The sequence below is a fragment of the Vicugna pacos genome, chromosome 13 (assembly GCF_048564905.1).
Source record: "Vicugna pacos chromosome 13, VicPac4, whole genome shotgun sequence".
Lineage (NCBI taxonomy): Eukaryota > Metazoa > Chordata > Mammalia > Artiodactyla > Camelidae > Vicugna > Vicugna pacos.
Window position 1 is genome coordinate 35,933,914 of NC_132999.1, and position 20,327 is coordinate 35,954,240.

Here is a 20,327-nt window from a genome sequence, read left to right on the forward strand (position 1 = left end):
GGGAAGGCCGACCCTCTGGAGCTGCAGGTGTGCGTGACCTCACAGGCAGGTCACACTCAGCACGCCCCACACTGAATGTGCGTCCTGAGCCGAATCCAAACATCCCTTCACTTTTCTTGTGACCTCCATCCTCCACTGATACACTGCCGTCCATCTAGTAAATAACTCAAGCTGGAATCCCAGGTCATACCGCAATGCTCTCCCACTCAGCCCACACCAGCCCCCAGCCCTGGGCTCCTACCTTTCAGGCAGCCCCCAGTCTAGCCCCACTCTCCCCACCGGTCCTCCCACCTCACAGACTAAAGGAGCAGGTTCCAAACTGAATTCCCTACTGCAAGTCTTTTTCCCTCCTTTCCTGATGCAGAAGTATTTGATCATAAAAATAACACATTATTCATAAAAAGTATTCAATTTATAAATGCAAGAAGTGAAAATCATCCATAATTCCAACATCAAGAGAGCCATTGCTGTTTCTAATTTTGCCTCCTTCTTCCCCCCAAAACCCTTCTACTGCTTCCAAAATATCAGAGCAGAGCTTCAAAAACCCTTCACTGGACAATCCAAAGAACCACCGACACGGTTTCTTGAGTGAGTCAGCAGGGGCTGGACAGAGGGGCACTGCCCAGGTTAAGGCAAACTTAAAAGACATAATAAACAATTGTAAGATCAATTAAATCTTGATTCAAACAAACCTACTGTAAAACAATGTTAGACTGCTGAGGAAATTTGATAATGGACTGAGTATTAGATGATGCTAAAGAATTTTTCTGATTTTGCTGGGTACAATAATGGCATGTGTGGTGATTAAGAAAACACCTGTATTTTTAAGAGATGCACACTGAAGAAGAGAAGAAATCACATGACACCAGGATTTGCTACATAATACTTCAACAAATAAAAAAGGAGAGATGAGGCAACTATGGAAAATACTGACAGCTGTTAGATCTCGGTGAGGAGTATTTGTGGTTCACTGCATTATTTCCAGTGCATCGCTGTGTATTAAAAAAAAATGTGTTATGGAATCTCCAATCTCCAAAAACACACAGCGGGAGCCTTCCCCTGCCTCCTGAGCCACGACTGTCAAGTCAAGATGCCTCAGAGAACAGGCAGAACTCCAAGACCCAGCTCCAGTCACCCCCACCCCCACCTCCCAAGGCCCTCTTATCTCACATGCCTGAGACCTACAAAACCACCGTGGACCCCCATGTGCTCAGACCACGGCATGAGCCACCATAACCAAATTCAACCCTATTCTCCCCCAGATTCCCTCTCCAATTTCATCCCATCCACCAGGCATACTTCTGCTAACACCCCTTCCCCGTAGTCTCTCTCAAGTCCTCACCCCAACCCCGGGCCAAGCTGCCAACTCTTCCACTGGTGCTACAACGAGTATCACTAAGTATCAGAAATCCCCGCTCACCTGTCTACTCGCCTGGACCGTGAGCTCCTTGAAGACACAGTCTGAGCCCAGGAGTAGACACTAGCAACCATTATAAAGTGAAGAGGCCAAGCAGCTAAGATATTTTAGTGAATCTGAAGTACTGCAAAGATGCCAGCACAGCAAGGGGGGAGGTGGGAGAGATGACCAGTGACAGAGTGGAGAAGGGTATTACCATCCGGCTGTGGCCGAGAGGTCCACACAAAGTAAAAAGGAACCAGGAAGACACTCAACGGTTTCTGAGTAGGGGCTGCACAAGAGAGACGTGTTGGAGAGAAGCCTCCTCTCCCGGCATATTCCCACGGAGAGGATTCCTGCCTTCCTCCCTGGCCCTCGGACATCAGTGGGCATCACTACACTGGGACCTGCCTTTTGTGGAGGGAGTACCTTCTGGTCTGTGTACACAACACGTGGAAGGCGAGCAGGAAATGCTCTACCACAGTGTCGGGAAGTGCCTGCGCCGTCCAGGACTGCCTGTGACCAGGTGGGTCATCTGTCTAACTGAGGGTAAGTGAGCAGCCTGGCCATGTGGCCACAGGTTAGAAGCCAGTCCCTCCAATCAACTGTAAATGGCAATAAAGTGACATTCTGAGCATCATATGCCTGCTTCCTGTACCCAATATTTAACTGGTTTGTAATTTAGGAGGAAAAAAGGTGTTATTTATTTATTGGCTCTCCTCACCAAAAAAAAAAAAGCCATAAAAAACAAGACTCTGTGGTAAAATTAAGTTAGCCATTATCGTCTGAATGATGCAGATAAAGTATTTAGAACACAGTAAGTCCTTGCTACTGTTAGCTGCATTTGTGATTGCAACTGGAGGCAAGAAAGTCAGGACACCGCAAGAGAAGGACAGTGGGACCTGCAGTGCGATGGCAGGATGAATGAGAGGGCACAGGGCTCTACAAAGGAACAACGGCTGGGATGTGACCACGGGGAACTGAAGGGGTTCCGTCTCCCAGCTGAAGAGCCCTCTGTGGAAGAGGCCGCAGTGGCGCAGACAGAGCAGCCATCAGAGGCAGCACAGTGGTCACCGGCTCACTAGCCTGCACCCGCCGTGAGAAGGGGGAGGATAAAGGGAGTCTACAGAGACTGAGCCCCAAGACTCAGAGACGGCAGAAGGGAAAATGACACAGGTATTAAAGACAAGGGGACACACCAACCACAGGAAGGCACTACTGAAAAACTGAGGAATTTTAACGTGGATGAAGTGTTAGCACTTCAGCCAAAGACAAAGTAAAGCCAACGTGCCAAACGTTAACGTGCAGTGTCCACGGGGACTGGTGACAGTATCCTATTTATGCACTCTTAAAATGTTTCGTAATGAAAACTTTGAGAACAAATTTTTCAAAGGGAAAGGGAAGGGAATGTGGGACAAAGGAGACCTTCTGCGCTGACATCTACCTGCTAGCAGCCCCGCCGCATGCTGCCCCGGACTGCCACCTGCCCACAGGCTGTGAGGCTGGGAGACAGCAGCTCACCTGGGTAGCCTGAGTCTGGCTGCACCCAATGCGGCCCTGCTGCATCCCACTCAGACCCACCAAGTGCCCTTCCGCACAGAACGAACAAGACATAGCTTTTGGCAACAGTGTGTTCTAGGAGAAAGCCTGAACAACATGTCCACGTTTATAGCTCTGGGAATTCATCCTGGTCTCCAAAAGGAAGTTCTCCCAGCAATGTTATCCCAGGAGGTGAAGAATGTTACGGGGGTAGTCTAGGGTAAGAAAGGCCACCTTATCCCCAACCCTCAAACACTTGGGTTGCAACCACTGCCCCTCTAACCCTGTGTCCCTACTGCCAGGAGGGTCAGAGGACGCACCTGACTCAGCTGAAATCCACCGAGGGCATCACTGAGGCTGCAATGCAAGTCTCTGGAACAACAGTCACAGAGAAAGAGGCAGGAACTCCCAGCAGAGAATGAGCTGGAAGTGAGCCAAGGCCACCTGGCTTTTGCTTGGCTCGTGTGCAGACTGGAGGTCTGTTCTAAGGGTCTCTCCTACCATCTGGAAGCCCTGCAGCGGCCCACCCCAGAACCACGGCCCGGAGCTCGTACCTCGGCCAGCTCCCGCTCACTGAGGCTCCTGGCGGCGCTCACCTTCTTCCTTGTGCACGGCTCTCCCACGGGGACCCGGCTGTCCCCTTTGGCATAGCTGTGCACAGTGAGAACTCCCGTTTGCCCTTGGGCTCGGCAGGACAGAGGCTCACTGGTTTCTGAATCGGAAGAAATAGAATCCTGGGAAGAACCAGAGCCCAGGCTGGAAGACAACTTCTTTTTGGAGCCTGAGAAGATAAGGCGTTCCCCAAGAGAAGCTGGATTCACAGAAAGGTCCAAGGCCGCTGCTTCCTGTTCCTCCTCCTCCTCCTCCTCTTCCTCTTCTAGCTTGACGTTTTTAAGCTCTTCAAATTTGACTTCAGTGGAGTCGGAATAATCTGAAACACAGATACACTGGACGGAGCCCATTTCCTCATGCACATGTGAACTTCGTGAAAGGCAGAGTGACAAAGCACAGACATTGTGGACGGCGAGCGAGGCTCCGAACACTGACTCCATCACCTATGGGGGCACTGTGTGATGCGGGCTAGCTGCTAGCCTCACTGGGCCTCCAGGTTCACCCTCTGTAATGCAAGGGTCCTAGCACCTATCTCCAGAGCTGTGTATAAGATGGGAGCACAGTCAGGCTCTTGGCAGACATTCAATAAGTGGCAGCTGCCATTCCTCAGATGTCTCCTGCGGCTCAGCAGAGAGTCAGCCAATCTAGGCTAGAAAGTCTGCTCCACCAAAGGCAGTCGGGCCCTAGGGTCTGAGTCCACAGAGCTGTCTGGCTGTCAGCAGACGCACTGTCGGCACAGAGATTCTTCATGCCTGTCCCAAGAATGAAAGTAGCCACTCCCTAACACATCCACCCTCAACAACCTCCCCAGTGGATGTTTTAAAAACACTGTATTGGAGCCAAGACATGGAAGCAGATAAAGAAGCCGCAGGGGGTGTGTGTATACATGCGCACGCGAATACTGTTCAGCCACAAAAAAGAAGGAAATAATGCCGTTTGCTGCAACATGGATGGACCTGGTGACTGAGATGAAGCCAGAAAGAAAAATAGCACATGGTATCACTTATATGTGAAAATCTAAAAAAAATGACACAAATGAACTTACTTACAAGACAAACAGACTCACAGACATAGAGAACAAACTTATGCTTACAGGGGTAGGGGATAAAATGGGAGATCGGGTTTTGCAGGTACTAAATACTATACATAAAACAGATAAACAACAAGGTCCTACTGTAGAGCACAGGGAACTATATTCAATACCTTGTAATGGCCTATAATAAAAAAGAATATGAAAAGAAATATATACATGTATAACTGAATGACTATGCTGTGTACCAGAAATTAACACAGTATCATAAACCAACTACACTTCAATAAAATAAATTAAAACCAATAAAACAAAACACTGTATTGGACCACAGCATCCCTTCCTAAAATACAACACAGCCCCTCAAGCCTCCCAGTGAGCAAACTCTCAGACGGCGGGCAGTCCCCCCACCATCTCGTTCCCGTTCCTCCAGCAACATCTCCTGTGACACACCCGTCCCCTACGCTTCCCACCCCAAGTTCAAGTCACAGGATGTCACTACCAGGTCCCCAATCAGCTGGTGCAGTGGCACATCTCCACGCCTTCACCCCTGCTGCTCCTTTCGAGGACGCCCTTTCTACATCCTCCAGTCTGCCTGCAGAATTCCTACTCATCTCACAGGAGCTGGTTCCTCGTCACCTCACCAGGCTAAGGGGTAGCGGGGTCTCTCCCTACATCCCTCAGCCGCCCCGTGTGTCCCTAACCCTAACCGAAACACTTCCTTCTCACACTCTAGTAGCGCTACTTGCTCCCAGACCTGCCTCCCCCTTCCTCCTCTGTGACCGCGCCCTCACATGGCACCTAACAGAACAGAGCAGCAGGGCTGTGGGGCAAATACCACAACCAACTCACCTGGGAAGGCAAGACCGTCCTCGACTTGGCGCACGGAGCTGTGGGTGGGCCTCACGGGCGCGAGGGCAGCCTGGCACTCCGTCATGTCGTACTGCCCCGAGCCCAGCTCCTCCTTGGGGAACAGCTCGCTCTGACTCACCTCCTGCGGTATTTCAAGACAAACTCGGTGCCTCTTTGTCCCGATGCGGTGCTTGGCAAGGCTGCAAGGAGAAGGGCAGACTCTTTAAGAGCCCCTGACACATCGGCTCACACACACATGTCCACACACGACCTGAAACAAACGGCCAGAGCCCGTCAGGCCTGAGACCGGAGACGTCACCTCCGCAAGCCTGTTCCATCCAACACAGTTGTTATCAGCACCCACCTTGCCTGTATGTGACCCTCGCTCCAGCAAACTAAGGCCCCCGTGGAGGTGCTATCCCTCCTGGGTGGCAGCCACAAAGAAGGGCCTGAACCCCTCACTGAGGATTCTGGAGCCTGTCCCAAGAAGAAAATTCCCTCAGCGGAGGCTTAAACACCCCACTCAAAAGCAGCCTCCTGGCAGGTTATGGAGCTGCCAGGACCTCCCACGCCAAGCAACTGGGCCCTGAGGGCTGTAGGTTACCTCCTCTTCGTGTCGCCCTCCTCTCCATCCTCAAGCGCTTCCATGTCCTCCTCCTCCGGGCACTGCTCCTCATGCCGGGCTCTTGGCAGCAGCTCGCTCTCCTGAAGGAACTCGGCCGCTTCTGGAGTGGGCAGGGTGTGGTCGATGACTGTGCTGTCCTTCCCAGCTTTCCAGAGTTTGTACCTCTCTGGCTGGAACTTCCTCACAAACACATCCATGGAGATCTTCACCATGTCCTTCCTGCAGGAGCACTGTCACAAGGCACCAGAGGGGCCTCAGGTGAGCACGCGCTCCCTGCTTCCACCGGACCCCAGCTCCCATCTCCTCCCTCCAAGTGGAAAAAGACAAGACAGCTCAAAGCTGAACTCTTCTGGGTTCACAGGCTGAGGGCATAACGCCCTTGCTGGAGTCTCCAAACGAGAAAGGCAGCAGGGAAAAAGGGCGGAGAAAGCATGGCACTGGGGCAAGTCCACCCAGGCACCGAGAGGGCACGTGGAGAGCTGGTAGAGATGCAGTGCAGCACTTAGACCCTGTACGGTCAACGTCCACCTTCCCTTTGATTTCTCTCCAAGCCAGGACCACATGAGCAAGTCAACTCCTGGCCAAGCATCCAGCCCTGCTGCTTCCCTAGAGCAAAAGGAAATCCCTAAGAACTCCTCAACAGACAAATCCCACGGTGACTAAAGCAAGAAACAGCGCCGGGTGTGGGTGTGGTTTTAATGCTCAATGGACTCAAGCATGGAAACCTCATTTTATACGTGCCCAATCTGAAGAAATTTTCAAATCACTCTGTGAACACAAGATGCTGGCACTTTTGCACATTCCCTGCCACTTTGTTTCTGAATTCCAGCTGCTCAAAGAAATGTTCTAAACACCCGCCAGTGTATCTAAGAATGTGTTCAACCAGTCATTGTTAGATGTGGTTATTACAGAGAGAAACCATGCAGACTCACCAGCACAGCTTGTTTGCCATACTCGATCCACCGCCGGGTGGCAAAATTGGTAGACTCGGCACAGTTGAAGCCGTGGTTGAAGCCAGCATGGTACCCATAAGGAAAAGTGATCATAAATTCTCCGGCTTCCTGAGTCACCTGAACAAGAGCAGACTTGGAGCAGCTGCAGCAAATGGCAGAAGTCTCCAGACCTGGAACCCTGGGCTCCAGCTCTGTCGTGCTTTAGCTATGTGACCACGGACAAGCCATAAAACTCCTGGGGACCTGGTGCCCTCTGTGACATACAAAACCCTCACATATCAGACGCCATGACTATAATTAATGATTCCTCCAAATTAACTCTGCTCAAGGGGGTGCGACCCTCCTCTGTCCCCAGGAAGGTAGTTGCCCACCTTTAATGCACTGAAATCAGTGTCTACCAGGTCCATACCTGGGACAGAGGATCGACCAGAATAAAGCTCCTCCGTGAAACAGACCACCAAGGGTGGTTTCCGTGTACGCCTAAGGACCACTGTGTGCAAAACCTGCTCACCTTGTCGAAGGGAATGCCGTACTTCTTTAGCATTAAAGGAGAAATCAAAGTCATCTTATGTCGGAGAAAAGCCTCACAGCTTTGAGCACTGCCTGGGAAAAAGCCTGTTGAATTGAAAACAGGGACAGTTAATACACGGCTCCATGCTGCCTCTGTAAGCCCGGAGTCGCTTCACACTTGGGTGTCTCATCTGAATGATAAGGAGGATGAATCACCAATGTGATCTCCTTGGATCCCTCTAGCTCCAGGGCCAATCCTAAGATTCTACAACAAGCCTCTGGGCTGTCTCCCTTGTAGGATGGGTCATCAAATTCTGTTTGGGGGATCGCCCCGGCTACCTCTGTTCTCATAAAGAGCCTCGAAACTATTTAGAGCTGCTCTCCGTTCACTTGTATCCTCCACCCTTCGTCAGTAACACATCTACAGTGCACATTAACCAAGCTCTTGTGAAACAGACTCCCTAGAGGGACACATTTACTAAAGTTTACTTAAAAAGAACCAGAGCATAAAATAATTTCAATTTTGAATTTAACACTTGGGTTTTAGGGAAAAGAACCCAGTACAAATAGTATCCTTGGTCAAATAAACCCATGCATGATAAAACTCAGACAAAGACAGTCTAAGAATTACTAATTCCCTTCCAAGGACAAAATGGGGAAAGGCTCCGATTTCAGTTGCTCTGCTATGGGGGTCAGCCTACCTCACCCCTCAAATGCAGGCCTGTGAAAGGACATGTAAGACTCTGACCACAGAAAGTGGGCATCTAGAGCAATGAGTGCAGCTCACAGGAGCATCTGCCCCAGCACCGAGGAGACAGCGTACCTTTGGCCAGGCGCTCCAAACGCTTTCCATGCTCGGGTGGGACAGAGTACCTGCAATCACACAAAAGCGCTGGCCACTGAGCAAGACAGTACAGGAGCCAAGGGGCCCGCTCCCACTCCCAAAACAGCTCAAAGTAACAGAGTTTTCAACTTACCAACTATCAAAACTAGACAGGAATCTGGAGAAATATTAGATTATTTGGGCAAGGAGTGGGGCACCCACATAAAAGCAGAAGCAATTTTCTTTCTTTTACATTCATCCATTTAACAAGACATTTATTGGACATCTACCGTGAACCAGGATTTACCGTGTGCATTCATTGTTGCCTTCCTTTTAATGTTGTTGGTGCAATAAAATTAAAAAAAAAAAAAAAAAAAGCACAGCCCTAAAGTGCTCTTGGTAGAGCCTCAAAGACCTAAATGCGGTGGCAAAGAGGAAGAGTGGAAAACTAGGTGAAGATGGATTCGACACCAGATCTGGCCCCATACCTGCTGATAAACCCATTTTCCCTTCTCCACAACAGCTACACTGATTACCCAATCACTCACTACTCACTCCTCTACCCTCTTGGGTATCTATCTAGACACCAAAGAACTCTTCATTAAAAAATGAAAGAAAAAAAAAACACATATAAGACTATTTAAAACTTTTGCAAAACTGTTAAATTGTATATTCTGGAACTCACAGTAAGTCTATTTGAACCTCTATAATCAATTCTAAAGATTACTCCACAACAACAAAACCTTCCCATCCTAAACAGCTTTATTATAAAACAAAACAGATGAGGGGCTGAGAAAATGCCTGTCCCCTAAAGGACTTGGATCTATCGGGGACCTTGCACAGAAGTCTCTGGAGGCCTCACTTCAGATGACCTCAGGAGGGTACGCAGGAACGGGAAAACCTCTCAACAGGAAAACAGAACAAGCAGCTTCAGGGAACAAGCAGCAAACGTGGTGCAGACACAAAAGCCAGAGGTTCTAGAGGTCGAGCCATCCAAGGAAGGAACCGGGACAGTAGTCGGGGGGAGTCACAGGCTCCAAAGGGCTTCCCCTCTTCAAGGATAGAAAATGGGACACAGCTGACAGAAAAGAAAACCCCTAGGAAAGGATGTGGCTGAAGTTAGAGAAGGAATGAAGGTGGATGCAGTCTCCCCGACTCCCCGTGGCCAGCCACGGTGTCCCCTCCGGCCTCCTCGCTCCTCCATCTTATACATGGCACCCAAACCAAAGGCACTTCCTTCCTCTCGTCACTAAAGACATCAAGCTCGCTCTCAACTTAGTCTTTGCAGGTGTTGTTGTAGCCATACAGACACACTTCCCCCGGTCCCCTTCTAACCCACCACCAACCCCCCTGAACCACATCCTCATCTGCGAGGTCACCTCTTTCAGGGGAGCCTTCAATTCCCACGCTCACGCACCTTCCCATGTGGACCTGTCGCACCCACTGTTCCCCATCAGAGCTCCTTTCCCACCTTCCATCTCCTAACCAGTCTCCCACCTGTGTGAGGGTGGGCACCTCATCTGTCTTACGCTCTGAAGGCAGCACGTTCACTAACACGCCGAGATGGAGATGGGTGGGTGCAGAGAGAGACCAGAGAACCAATCTTTGTCTCGCCGGCCAGACTGCAGCCATAGTGAAGAGCAGGGAGCATACACTGAGTGGCCTTGCATCTTGAGTTAAGCATACACTGCTGCTCACCAAATATTTTTTCCATGAGGAAAAGAAAGCTTTCTATCATCTGAAGGAGTGACTCCAGTCTTGGAAATCTGCCTCTAAGAAAAGCCTCAGGCCTGCTCAAAAAAAGAAATTAGAAAGCAGAGGGAGAGCCTGGGAGAGCCTCTGTGGCTCTCAGTAACTCAGCCACCTTCTGTTTTCATACAGTGGTATTAAGGGCCCTGCCTTAAACACCTGCTACTCAAAGGGCAGTGGGAGCACCAGAGCTCCAATTGCACCTCACTGCTTGAAAATCAGGATAATACGCAAAATGCCAGTCCCACCCCAAGCCTGCCAAACCAGAATCTGCATTTTGCCTCGATCCCAAGGTGTTTCCTATGCACAAGACAGTTGAGAAGCCCCAGTACCAACTGTAGGCCAACTTTACCAGGACTTAGGTTCTCCGAAGTGCAGGTAATTGATACTGTACAAGTCCATGTCTTCGGTGTGCCAGGCAAAGGATGTCTTCCACATGCCGAAGTACAGGTAGGGGGTGTTCACACCCTCGATGGTGATCCCACTCTCCTTTTCCACCAAGTCCAGGATTGTTTTCAAACGGCCAATATTCCACTCATCAATATGCTGCAAAGGAAATGACGGACCAGGGCAAGTTATTACACTGAATATAAACTGAGGCTCTGAACCTACCAATCACGGAGTGGATCACAGGTGAGCTGTCACTTGTAACAAAGACCTAGATTAATGTGGAAACTGCATGGACATGAAAACCACAGCACCCCCCATTCCCAGTGCAAAGCCACCGCTGGAACTGAGGCCACTGTACCCCTGAAGGACAAATCACTTGCTGAACAACACTAAACACCAGTAAATGAAAAATAAAAAAGGAGGTGACAGCAAAAGGAAGCATCGGAACAGACGCTAAAGAAACTCAAGTCAAAAGAGGAAAGAACTCTCAAAGCATAAAAGACACAAAATGTGGAAATTAGCTATACCAATATGTGACCTGTCTAGCCCTAATTTCCACTGGGCAGTGTCTTCAGTAAGTCTACAATGTCACGTTCTTACCCTGAGTCGTACTGGTCAGTGACAGCGAGGAGCCCACTTTCTCTGTATGTCTGGACTCGAGCCTTCCAGCTCCACTTCCCACCACCCAAAAACACCCTCACCAACAAAACTGGAAGCCACTTCTTATACACCTTCATTCCAATAATTTACAAAAACATTAAAGTAATCAGAGGGATAATCCCTGAAACACCCTACAGGTTTTTTAATCATCTTAAGATGGTCCCAGATATTCCTTCCTTGTACCGTATCTAAGGCGGTTCTTTATGCCAAAAAGCACTACACCCTAAGCCAAAACAATTCGTTAAAACAGATTTTGCTACAGAATCTTGTTTGAGGATTCTAAAAATCTAAATATGTTTCTCTCCTTAAATGCATACTCCTTTCATTATATTAGTCAGTGATCCTTTTTTTTTCCCCCAGAAACCGCTCTGCCCTCCTCCAACATTTCATTTACTGCGATCCCACCCTTTCTAGAACTCATCCACTACCACCCACGGACTCTTCTAACAGCCCTTGCAAAGAACACCATATCATCCAATTCACATGTACAGTGGGAGAAGTAAAATTCAGTCACATGCAAAAGTACCCGTAATTAAGGGAGCATAGCATTCCTCTGTCCAAACGCCCATTCAGCAAAACAGCTTTGAGGTGCCTACTGCACACTGGGCAGATAAAAATGGGATTACATTACAAAACTGCACAAATGCTGCAGTTTCCAGTGAGTCTCACCTTCTCATAGAGAGTGCCATTCACATCTGCACCATAGATTGGGGGATTGAACGTGAGGTTTTTCCAGTATTTCCGTTCAAGCTCTTCAAACTCACTATAGCGTGGGGTACAGTACCTTTCAAAAGTGGGAGAAAAAAAAGCGTCAGCTACTTACAAGGGACTAAATTCATTAGGCATTATGAACAGCACAAGATACAATCCCTTGTCCCACGGATACCAAGACAATTTCAAATGAACGACACATAACCTTGGCCTTCAAGGTTCCAATACCCAGTAACTCCTTCAACAACCCTTCCATGAGTTCTGGGCCCAAGGAAGGTAACCTACACAAAGATGTGAGCCCATCGTCCTTAAGAATTATCTCAACTCTTTCAAGACTCTACTAAAACTACACCCTGCTTAGTCAGCAGTGGCCTGGCCACCCAGGGAGAAAACAGGCTTAAAAATTTGTGAGAACCAAGAACTGCAAATCCCTGCATATCCACAGACAGCCAAAACCCTCCAGCACGTGGAGAGCTGAGGCCCTGGAAGAGTATTCACTTCCCTGAGCTGTGAGGAAGCAGCTCCCAGAGGGCTCACTTGTCTCGTCACTGCTACCTTCCTGGCCCCCTGTGTGGTGACTAACATTCAATCAATAACCATTCCTGAAAACAAAATATTCTAATAGAAAAATAAAACAGTCCTAAAAACATAAAAAGAGGGTTTTGCCAGAAATAGACTCACAGACATAGAAAACAAACTGTGGTTTACCAGGGGCGAAAAGTGGGGAGGGACAGATTAGGAGAGTTTGGGAATAACAGATACATATTACTATAGATAAAACAGATAAACTGGAACCTACTGTGTAGCACAGGGAACTCTATTCAATTTCTTGTAATGAGCTGTAATGGAAAAGATTCTGAAAAAACATATTTGTATGTATATGTGTAACTGAATCACTTTGCTGTACAAGAAACTAACACTGAAAATCGACTATATGTTTATAAAAAATAAGAATCAAAAAAATATATAGGGTTTTGCATGTCATGTCCCCAGCGCAATACACATCTCTATGTATGAACGTGCACTCACACACAACTATCTATACCTCTAACTGTACATAAAGCCGTTGAAAATATCCATGCTCTTTAAAGCTCAATAATATTGAGAATCTGCTCCCTAAAATATCTTTTAAAAAATTCAAACCACTTGAAAATTATTATGCAGCAATTTTAAAAGACTAATGTGTAAACCTAACAGGTATTTGAAAATGCACACTCTAACTCAAATGGCCAAAAATGAGTGGATAAGGAGTGGAAGTGAAGACCAAAATGAAATTGTGTAGAGATAGTGGGATAAGTGTGGGGGGGAGCAACTTACTTTAAATATTGCCTTACATTTTGATGTCAATCTAATGAACAAAAAAGTTGAGAACGCTCAAGTTCCCTATGAAATATAAATAACTACTTCCAACTGATCTGCTTTATAAATTCAGATTTTACCTACTGGGTTTTCTTAGAGCTGGCAGACCATGCAGACAGAAATCAAGGGCAACAACTGGCTGTATTCTGGATGAAGGGAAAAGACACAAGACTGGTTCACTTAAAAAGAGGATATTATCCTGAAAGAAGGTAAGGCCGAGTGTGGCCTCTGAGTGGTGGAGGAGCCCCACGTGACACAGAGCAGTGCACTTGGTCTCTGGCAGAGCTGGAAAGCAGACGTGAAGGATGGCACAGCCTCTCGGGTGCAGAGCATGCACACTTCCTCAATGTGCTTTTACCCGGATTCTTGTTAGAAACAGCAGGTTGGCCAACAATAGAGATGCTTTAGGAGTTAAGCTGCCAATAAAGCTGAAGCACACATTTAGAACTGTGATAAGTCAAAGGAAAAAGCAAAGCACAAATGTAGAAAGAGTGAGATCTGATGTGAGATGACAGCACAGGACGTGTGAAGGCTGGCAAGCTGAGGCTCCAGCTCTGTGCTCCCCTACGGTGGAGCCACAATACATCTGCCTGGCTGAAACCGAGACATGTGTGGGTCCAAAAAGCTCTGGAGAAAAGACAAGGGGAGAAGGCAGAATCCCTTGTGGAGCCTCAAAATGAAGAAGCAACCTGGGAAGGGAGAAGATCCAAGATCCAAGAAAGAGGATTAAGAAGGCGCAGTCAGAGCTGGAGAAGGGAAACACAAAATTCTTTCTCTGTGAATCTGAGGTCAAATGAGACCAAAACACTAAAGACAGCAGAGAAAAACAACTGAAAAACAGCAGGCCTAAACAAAGACATTTCCCACAGAGACAAGAATGTATAGATGACAGAGTGACAGAAAATAGCACCCAGCTTGGGAGTCAACTCACAACTGGTTAATGTCAAAATGCAAATGACAGCATCTTGATGGGTGGTGAGGAGTCTGACATGATTAAAGACAGAGGAACCCAGAAGAAAGAGATCAACTTAAACTACTAAGGCCACTTTTCGGTAGGTGGATATTATCGATAGATCTGGCAGAAGCTCCTTTTGAACCAACTTTCTCCTTTGCAACCTTGCAACTTACCAGAGTCAGAAAATGGTCCTACTTTAGAAGGAAAACAATGGGATTAAGTTATGTAAGAATAAGGACAAGTTTAGACCGTGACAGTGCATAGAGGTGAGGAACACTTCTGTGTAAAGAACAGAACAGAAAGGGAGACAGAAGCTAGAGTTCCAGAAACAGTTCAGTAGGAGGGCAATAGTCTTGGAGACAGCTCTGAGCAGAACATGCCAGGTCCCAGACGCGTGGGAAAGAAAGTGTTCTCACTCACTTGTCGCTGTTGGCTATCTTACGGAACTCTCGAACGGTCATGGCTTTCTTCTGTATGTTGTACTGAGTGAAGAGGCCAGACTGCCCAGTCACCAGCTGCTGGATGGGGGCAGGGATGACCAGATCGTCGATGTCATCATAGGACGCTCGTGGCTTCCACTCCTTTGGAGGCACAACCTGTAGGGAACACAAGAAACAAAGAGCTCAGAAACCTGGCACGTTGGTGGTCAGAGTCCAGGAAGTGGGCAGGCTGCTGTCCAACACCACAGTCGATTTTACTAGAAAGTCACTTTGATTCCACCATGCTCACTCAAACACAAAGTTACACTGTCATGCTAGCCCCCCATCCAGTTCTGCCACCAACAAGCTGCCAAGTTGCAATGACCTCAGGTAGGGAATACTCATTCTCAGCCTTGGAATCCTATCTGGGCACCAAGAGAGGAGGCTGAAGAGCTGATTCTCTCTCAATCTAATAGAAAGTCCACATGGGAAGCCAAAGTACTATCAGTGCTAAGTGAGATGGAGAGAAGCTGGGTGGCACGAGCACTCAGTGACAAATGAAAACACTAAAGCACCCATCCTTGGTCCTGGGACACTGCTCTTCACCTCCCTTTTAAAGATGCCAAACAGCTCTCCACCTACCTCAGAGACACTTCAGATGTTAACGAAAGGAATTAACTTGCAAATAGGACAGCATACACTCACTCAATCGTGACCCCACCTGCTTTTCAGTAAAACTCAGTTCTTCCAGCCTTCACTTAGGAAAAGTCTGACTACCGCCTGCCCTCCGTTACAAAAGCCTCGCCCCTCACCTTGGCCAGCCCAGCCCGATGAGCTCCTTGGGATTCAATGTAGGCAATGTAACGACTAAAATTCCGGAACTCATCCATGGTCGGGTAAAAAGTCATTATCCGAGCGCTGGGATTCAAGGTTTCAGATTCAGAAGCCATTTTTCCTCCTTTTTTGAGGTCACTTTGGTCAGGCAGGAATCTGAAGAAACACATTAAAAGTATAAAATTACATAAAATATAACTTAAATTAAATGCTGGAAATGTCAGTGCTGAAAATAGTAAAAGACGTAGAAATTCTCAAGAAGCATTAAGACCTCACACTTGGAATCTGCCTCTAGGTAAATTATTTATATGAGTAAGAAATATAGATAGAAAAGGCTGTTTGAAAGAATCTGATGTATCAAAACTGTATGTATTCAAGTGGAGACATTGTTTCTGCTAAAAAAGGGAAATTATTTATTTGCTTGCTGGTCCCATCTAACAATACAGCTGCCCCGCCCAAATTTCATTCTTATCTTTTCAGCTGCTCCCTTATTCACACCTTGCTAGTTGCTTCTAAGTATTAAATTGATTATACTAGAACCAGATTCTTTTAGAAATAAAAATCAACCAATGGGCTCCCTTCTAAGGCACAGTTTTGAAAAAGGATTCTAGATTCCTTGGCTACAAGATTACAAAGTTCAAGAGTTAAAAAGTACCCTGTTATTAGTAGCCCCAGTTAAGAATGTTAAAACCTAAAGTGAAATTGTTCTCACATCTAAACCAAAATATAGTTACATGACTGCTACATGAAGTCAAGCCAGAGACTTGTTCAACTGTACTGTACCCAGAACTCAAAGGACAAAATTTAAACAGGCAATAAACTGGCAATACAGGGCAAACTTCATAACTGACTGGAGATTAAATAAATACCACTTTGTTTCTAGATGAGGCCTTCAGCTAAGTGGGTGCATCCCCACTGCCTGATAGCACAACATTCTATTTCAACTGAGTAAGAATCAAGCACACCAGATAAAGAAGCCAGTTTAAAAGCAAAACCAATGTGTCCTTTTTTCTCTACTCAGCACCCCCCTCCCCCCAACCTGGGCCTCAAAGCCACCGCAGTTCAACTCCAAGAGTCCCCTTGAGAGCCGGAGAGATCACAAGGGAGGAAACTGCCTCCAACCTACCAACAACCTAGTAAAAGACTGGGAAGGCAGCATGGAGCAGAACTGTCTAAGGCAGCAGAGAAGACAAGCCCCAGAACCCCCATCTCTCTTGCTTCCATTTCACCAAAAATAAGCTGTGTTCTGGCCTGGCACTTTCATGCACCTCACCAAAACTTTGCATGGCAGGTATGCTGTAATTCCTATTTTACATACTAGGAAGTCTGCCCACAGTCCTGTAATGCACTCCAAGTACTCCTTCCATTACTCTATGCTGCCTACATCATAATCTCCCCTTAGTCTAAGCCCTTTGCAAGGGTAGATTCCAGTGTAGAGGAATCTGAAGTTTTATTCAATTTTGAGGACCCTCTTTTTAAAAATAACACAAGATATCTTACTTTCGCAAATTTTACAAAAACATACAATCATGTGAACACAGTGTTAGGGCCCATCCCCAGGCCTCAGAAACCCCTATTGAGGCTTCATGCGACTCTGGCCTTATTCATCTTTGTATGCCTAGAACCTAGAACAATGCACCGCACAGAGTAGGCACTCAGTAACTGCTGAATAACTGATTTCCTCGCCCTTACCTCAATAGCTCGCTCCCTTTTTTCTACTCGAGGATTCCCTTCCCCCATTCCATTCCCTGGGGAGAGTTCCTGTTCCCTGACACCTTCCTTTCCCCGCCCAACAACAAAGCCTAATGGTTCAAGAGAGCACTGGCCCAGAAGTCAAAACAACTCTGAATACAGATCCGGTCTCTGCTGTCTATTAGCTGTATGACCTTGGCTGTGTAAGCTGCCCGAGTCTCAGTATCTCCTCCTGTAAAATGGGGATCCCAACCTCTCTGCCCTGCAGGGTTGCTGTGATTAAATCAGATGATGCAAGCGAAACGCTAAGCAGTAAGCACTAGGCCTGGTACTCAATAAAGGGAGCTGTCGCCAACAACCACCTCAAACTCCCGCCCCCTCCCCCCGCAGCCGCTCCCGCGGGCATCGCTCCCAAGGTAGCCCCTCGCTCCCAAGGTCCCCAAAGCTCACCGCGCAGACGCCCGGCCCCTCCCGGCCCCGCCGCCTAGGCGAGTGAGGCTGGGCCGCAGGAAGAAGAAAATAAGGCCCAGTAGGCCCGCCCACCCTTCCCGACGTCCATTGGCCATAAGAGATTGGAAAGGACCAATCCCAGGACCCAGTTTAGGAGCTCCTGTTCCCATTGGCCGAGGGTCATGCCTTTCACTCACCACTGAAGGCCACCCTCCGCCCCTCCCCCATCGGAGCTCACGGTCACGGCTACCAGCAGCAACAAACCTAAAGGATTCAAAAACCCTGTAGTTCTTACTTAAAGCCCACCGCCCCGGCAGGGCTAAGGCACGGCTTCTGCTGTCGCCACTAGCCGATCCCACTGCTTTCCCAGCCGGCGAAGGACGAGGCTCCGCCTCCTCTCAAGTCGGCCTTTGCGCAGCCGCACAGTGCTCCATAGAGTCAACCAATCCGAGGGCCGCCATGAGCCTTCCAGCAGCCAATGAGCGAGTGCTGCATCCGCCCCAAAGTCCGGGCATATCAATCTCCTCAGCCTATGAGCGCCGACTCGGGCTGTTGCCAGGAGGAAATGCTATACCACTCGGGACCGCGGCCACTGAGCATCTCGCCTGAATCTCAGAGCTGGCCAATCATAGGCGGGCTTCTCGCTGCCCGCAGCTACTCTAGATTGAAAGAGACTAGTGCCTAGAAATGGGATAGTCAGCCAGAGTAAAGGCGATGATGAGGCCATTGTAAGATGTTTCTAACGAAGGGGTGGGGACAGTCTTTTAGGGGTGAGTAGAACCCTTACCTAAGATAGAAATGCGCTCTCGACCCTTAGGGGCAGCTTCCGAAGTCTAGGAGTTCCTGATAAGGTGACCAACTTGTCCCGGCTTGCCTGGTACTGTCTCGGTTTTTAAAATACAAAGTCCCATGTCTTGAGAACCCTCTCATTGCCGACAAACCGGGACATTTCTTGAAAGGAGCAGTTAAAGGAGCTCTGAGGGTCATTAGGACAAGTCCTGAGAGGGGATGTCCTTAGGGTCATTAAAAAGCATTTCCTCGGTGAGCGGGGATTTGGGGGGTCATTAGGAGCAGCTCTTGGGGTGGGAGGAGAAGATCCAGGGAGTCATTAGACACACTTCTGGAGGGAGAGGGGGTTCCTAGAAGTCATTAGGAACTGTTCCTGAGAGGTAATGAGTCGTCCTAAGGAACTCCCAGATTGTCAAGGGTGATAGAGAGGGAGGCGTACAGGACAGTCTGAGAGGTCAAACAGAAAAGTGGAATACCCACAACCAGCCATAAAAATGTACAAAATAATCCTGGATGAGTAGTTCTGTTGTGCACTGTAAAAAGCTATGGAGTCACATCTGTGTTCAGAACCAGTCACTCCTCTTAGCTTGGGTTTTCCCATCAGTAAAAAGGAAAAGATAATATCTGTCTTGTAGGATTGTTATGAAGATGAAAGTTAATATATGTTGGCAAAAAGGATGGTAGTACATCGAATGGAATGAACATAAAGCAATCGTTGATTTTTACCCTGGTGCTGAGCATGGGCTTCCTTAAAAAACAAAGAAACAAAAAAACGAATTGTGTTTCAAAAAAGACAAGGGAATGACTGTTGGGTAGGAAACCAATAGTCTTTCGCAATTATAAAGTTTTTCTCTTGACCTAGTAAGGTAATATATTAGATAATAGATTATATTGGTTAGTTCAGAAAATTTCTGAATCTGAAGAATCCAACCTGGAGTATACATAACAAGGAAAACCACCCCAAATCAGACCATAGAATTCATCCACCACTCTCAGATGCTCTAGCTTGCCTCATTGACTCCACTGTGCTGGGCATGGATACAGTTGCTAGCACTGCTGTCACTACCAACTCCTCCATGAATTTGATCTTGCTACATTTCTCATTGCTGCCAAAAAGGATTTTCCAGGATCCCTGTTACTTTGTATCACTAGCTTCCAATTGGTATCTGCACATGATAGGTAGAACCTAGATCATGTTCTCTTGTTATCCTCCCATCTCTCTGATCAGTTTATCTCAGTCACCCTTTTAAGCTCATCTTTCCTTTCCCACCCCTAAACTGTTGACATTTGAAGCAAAACTCATCTATGGTGTAAAACAGATCGGGGGGCGGGGCGGGGGTGGGCATAAGGAAAGTTTCTGGGGTATTAGTAATGTTCTGTTTCTTGATCTGGATAGTGGTTATTACACTGAAGTGTTCAAATTGTTGAGCTGTACACTTTTAAGTTGTGCATAGCATTTGATGTATCTGATACCTTAATTTTTTTTAAATTGAAGTATAGTTGATTTACAATGTTGTGTTAGTTTCTGGTGTACAGCATAATGACTCAGATATATATAGCTATATCTTTATCTATCTATCTACACACATTTCTTTTTATTTTTTTTATTATAGGCCATTATGAAGTGTTGAATATAGTTCCCTGTGCTATACAGTAGGACCTAGTTCAGAATCATACATCCTATCTCTGGACACACACCCCCCCTTCCCCACCCTCCTGGGTGTCCTACAGGTACCCAGAACCCACATGCCCAAGAAAGAACTAATCTATTCACTCCACAAATGAGCTCCACCTCCTAGGTCTCCTATCTTAGTGGGACAGCCATCCACCCAATTGCCTAAACCAAAATAAATAAATAAATAAAAGCCTGAAACCAGTAGGCAACTACGGATTCCTTAATGTTGTCTATCACCTCACCTCACCCATACAGAGTCCCACAGAGCAAGTGCTTTACAAATGCTTGGATTTGTTTCCATGCC

General features: G+C 47.4%; 1 protein-coding gene across 3 annotated transcripts in view; it reads right to left on the reverse strand.

Annotated features, from left to right (window-relative positions):
• The window catches only part of KDM4A (lysine demethylase 4A), a 38,991-nt gene extending 21,001 nt beyond the window's left edge, over window positions 1-17,990 (reverse strand). Inside the window, exons 1-11 of one of the 3 annotated variants that reach the window (XM_006200357.3) lie at window positions 17,855-17,990; window positions 15,396-15,573; window positions 14,585-14,760; window positions 11,809-11,923; window positions 10,442-10,635; window positions 8,341-8,390; window positions 7,519-7,622; window positions 6,987-7,124; window positions 6,034-6,284; window positions 5,430-5,629; window positions 3,490-3,866 (exon numbers count right to left, since the gene is read on the reverse strand). In XM_006200357.3, the coding sequence (XP_006200419.1) occupies window positions 3,490-3,866; window positions 5,430-5,629; window positions 6,034-6,284; window positions 6,987-7,124; window positions 7,519-7,622; window positions 8,341-8,390; window positions 10,442-10,635; window positions 11,809-11,923; window positions 14,585-14,760; window positions 15,396-15,533 (1,743 nt within the window). In that variant the 5' untranslated portion in view covers window positions 15,534-15,573; window positions 17,855-17,990. Of the gene's footprint in view, window positions 1-3,489; window positions 3,867-5,429; window positions 5,630-6,033; window positions 6,285-6,986; window positions 7,125-7,518; window positions 7,623-8,340; window positions 8,391-10,441; window positions 10,636-11,808; window positions 11,924-14,584; window positions 14,761-15,395; window positions 15,574-17,559; window positions 17,634-17,854 lie in introns of those variants that run through there. The other 2 variants (XM_072974593.1, XM_015236077.3) reach the window with 2 other exon arrangements.
• Window positions 17,991-20,327: the final 2,337 nt, after the last annotated feature.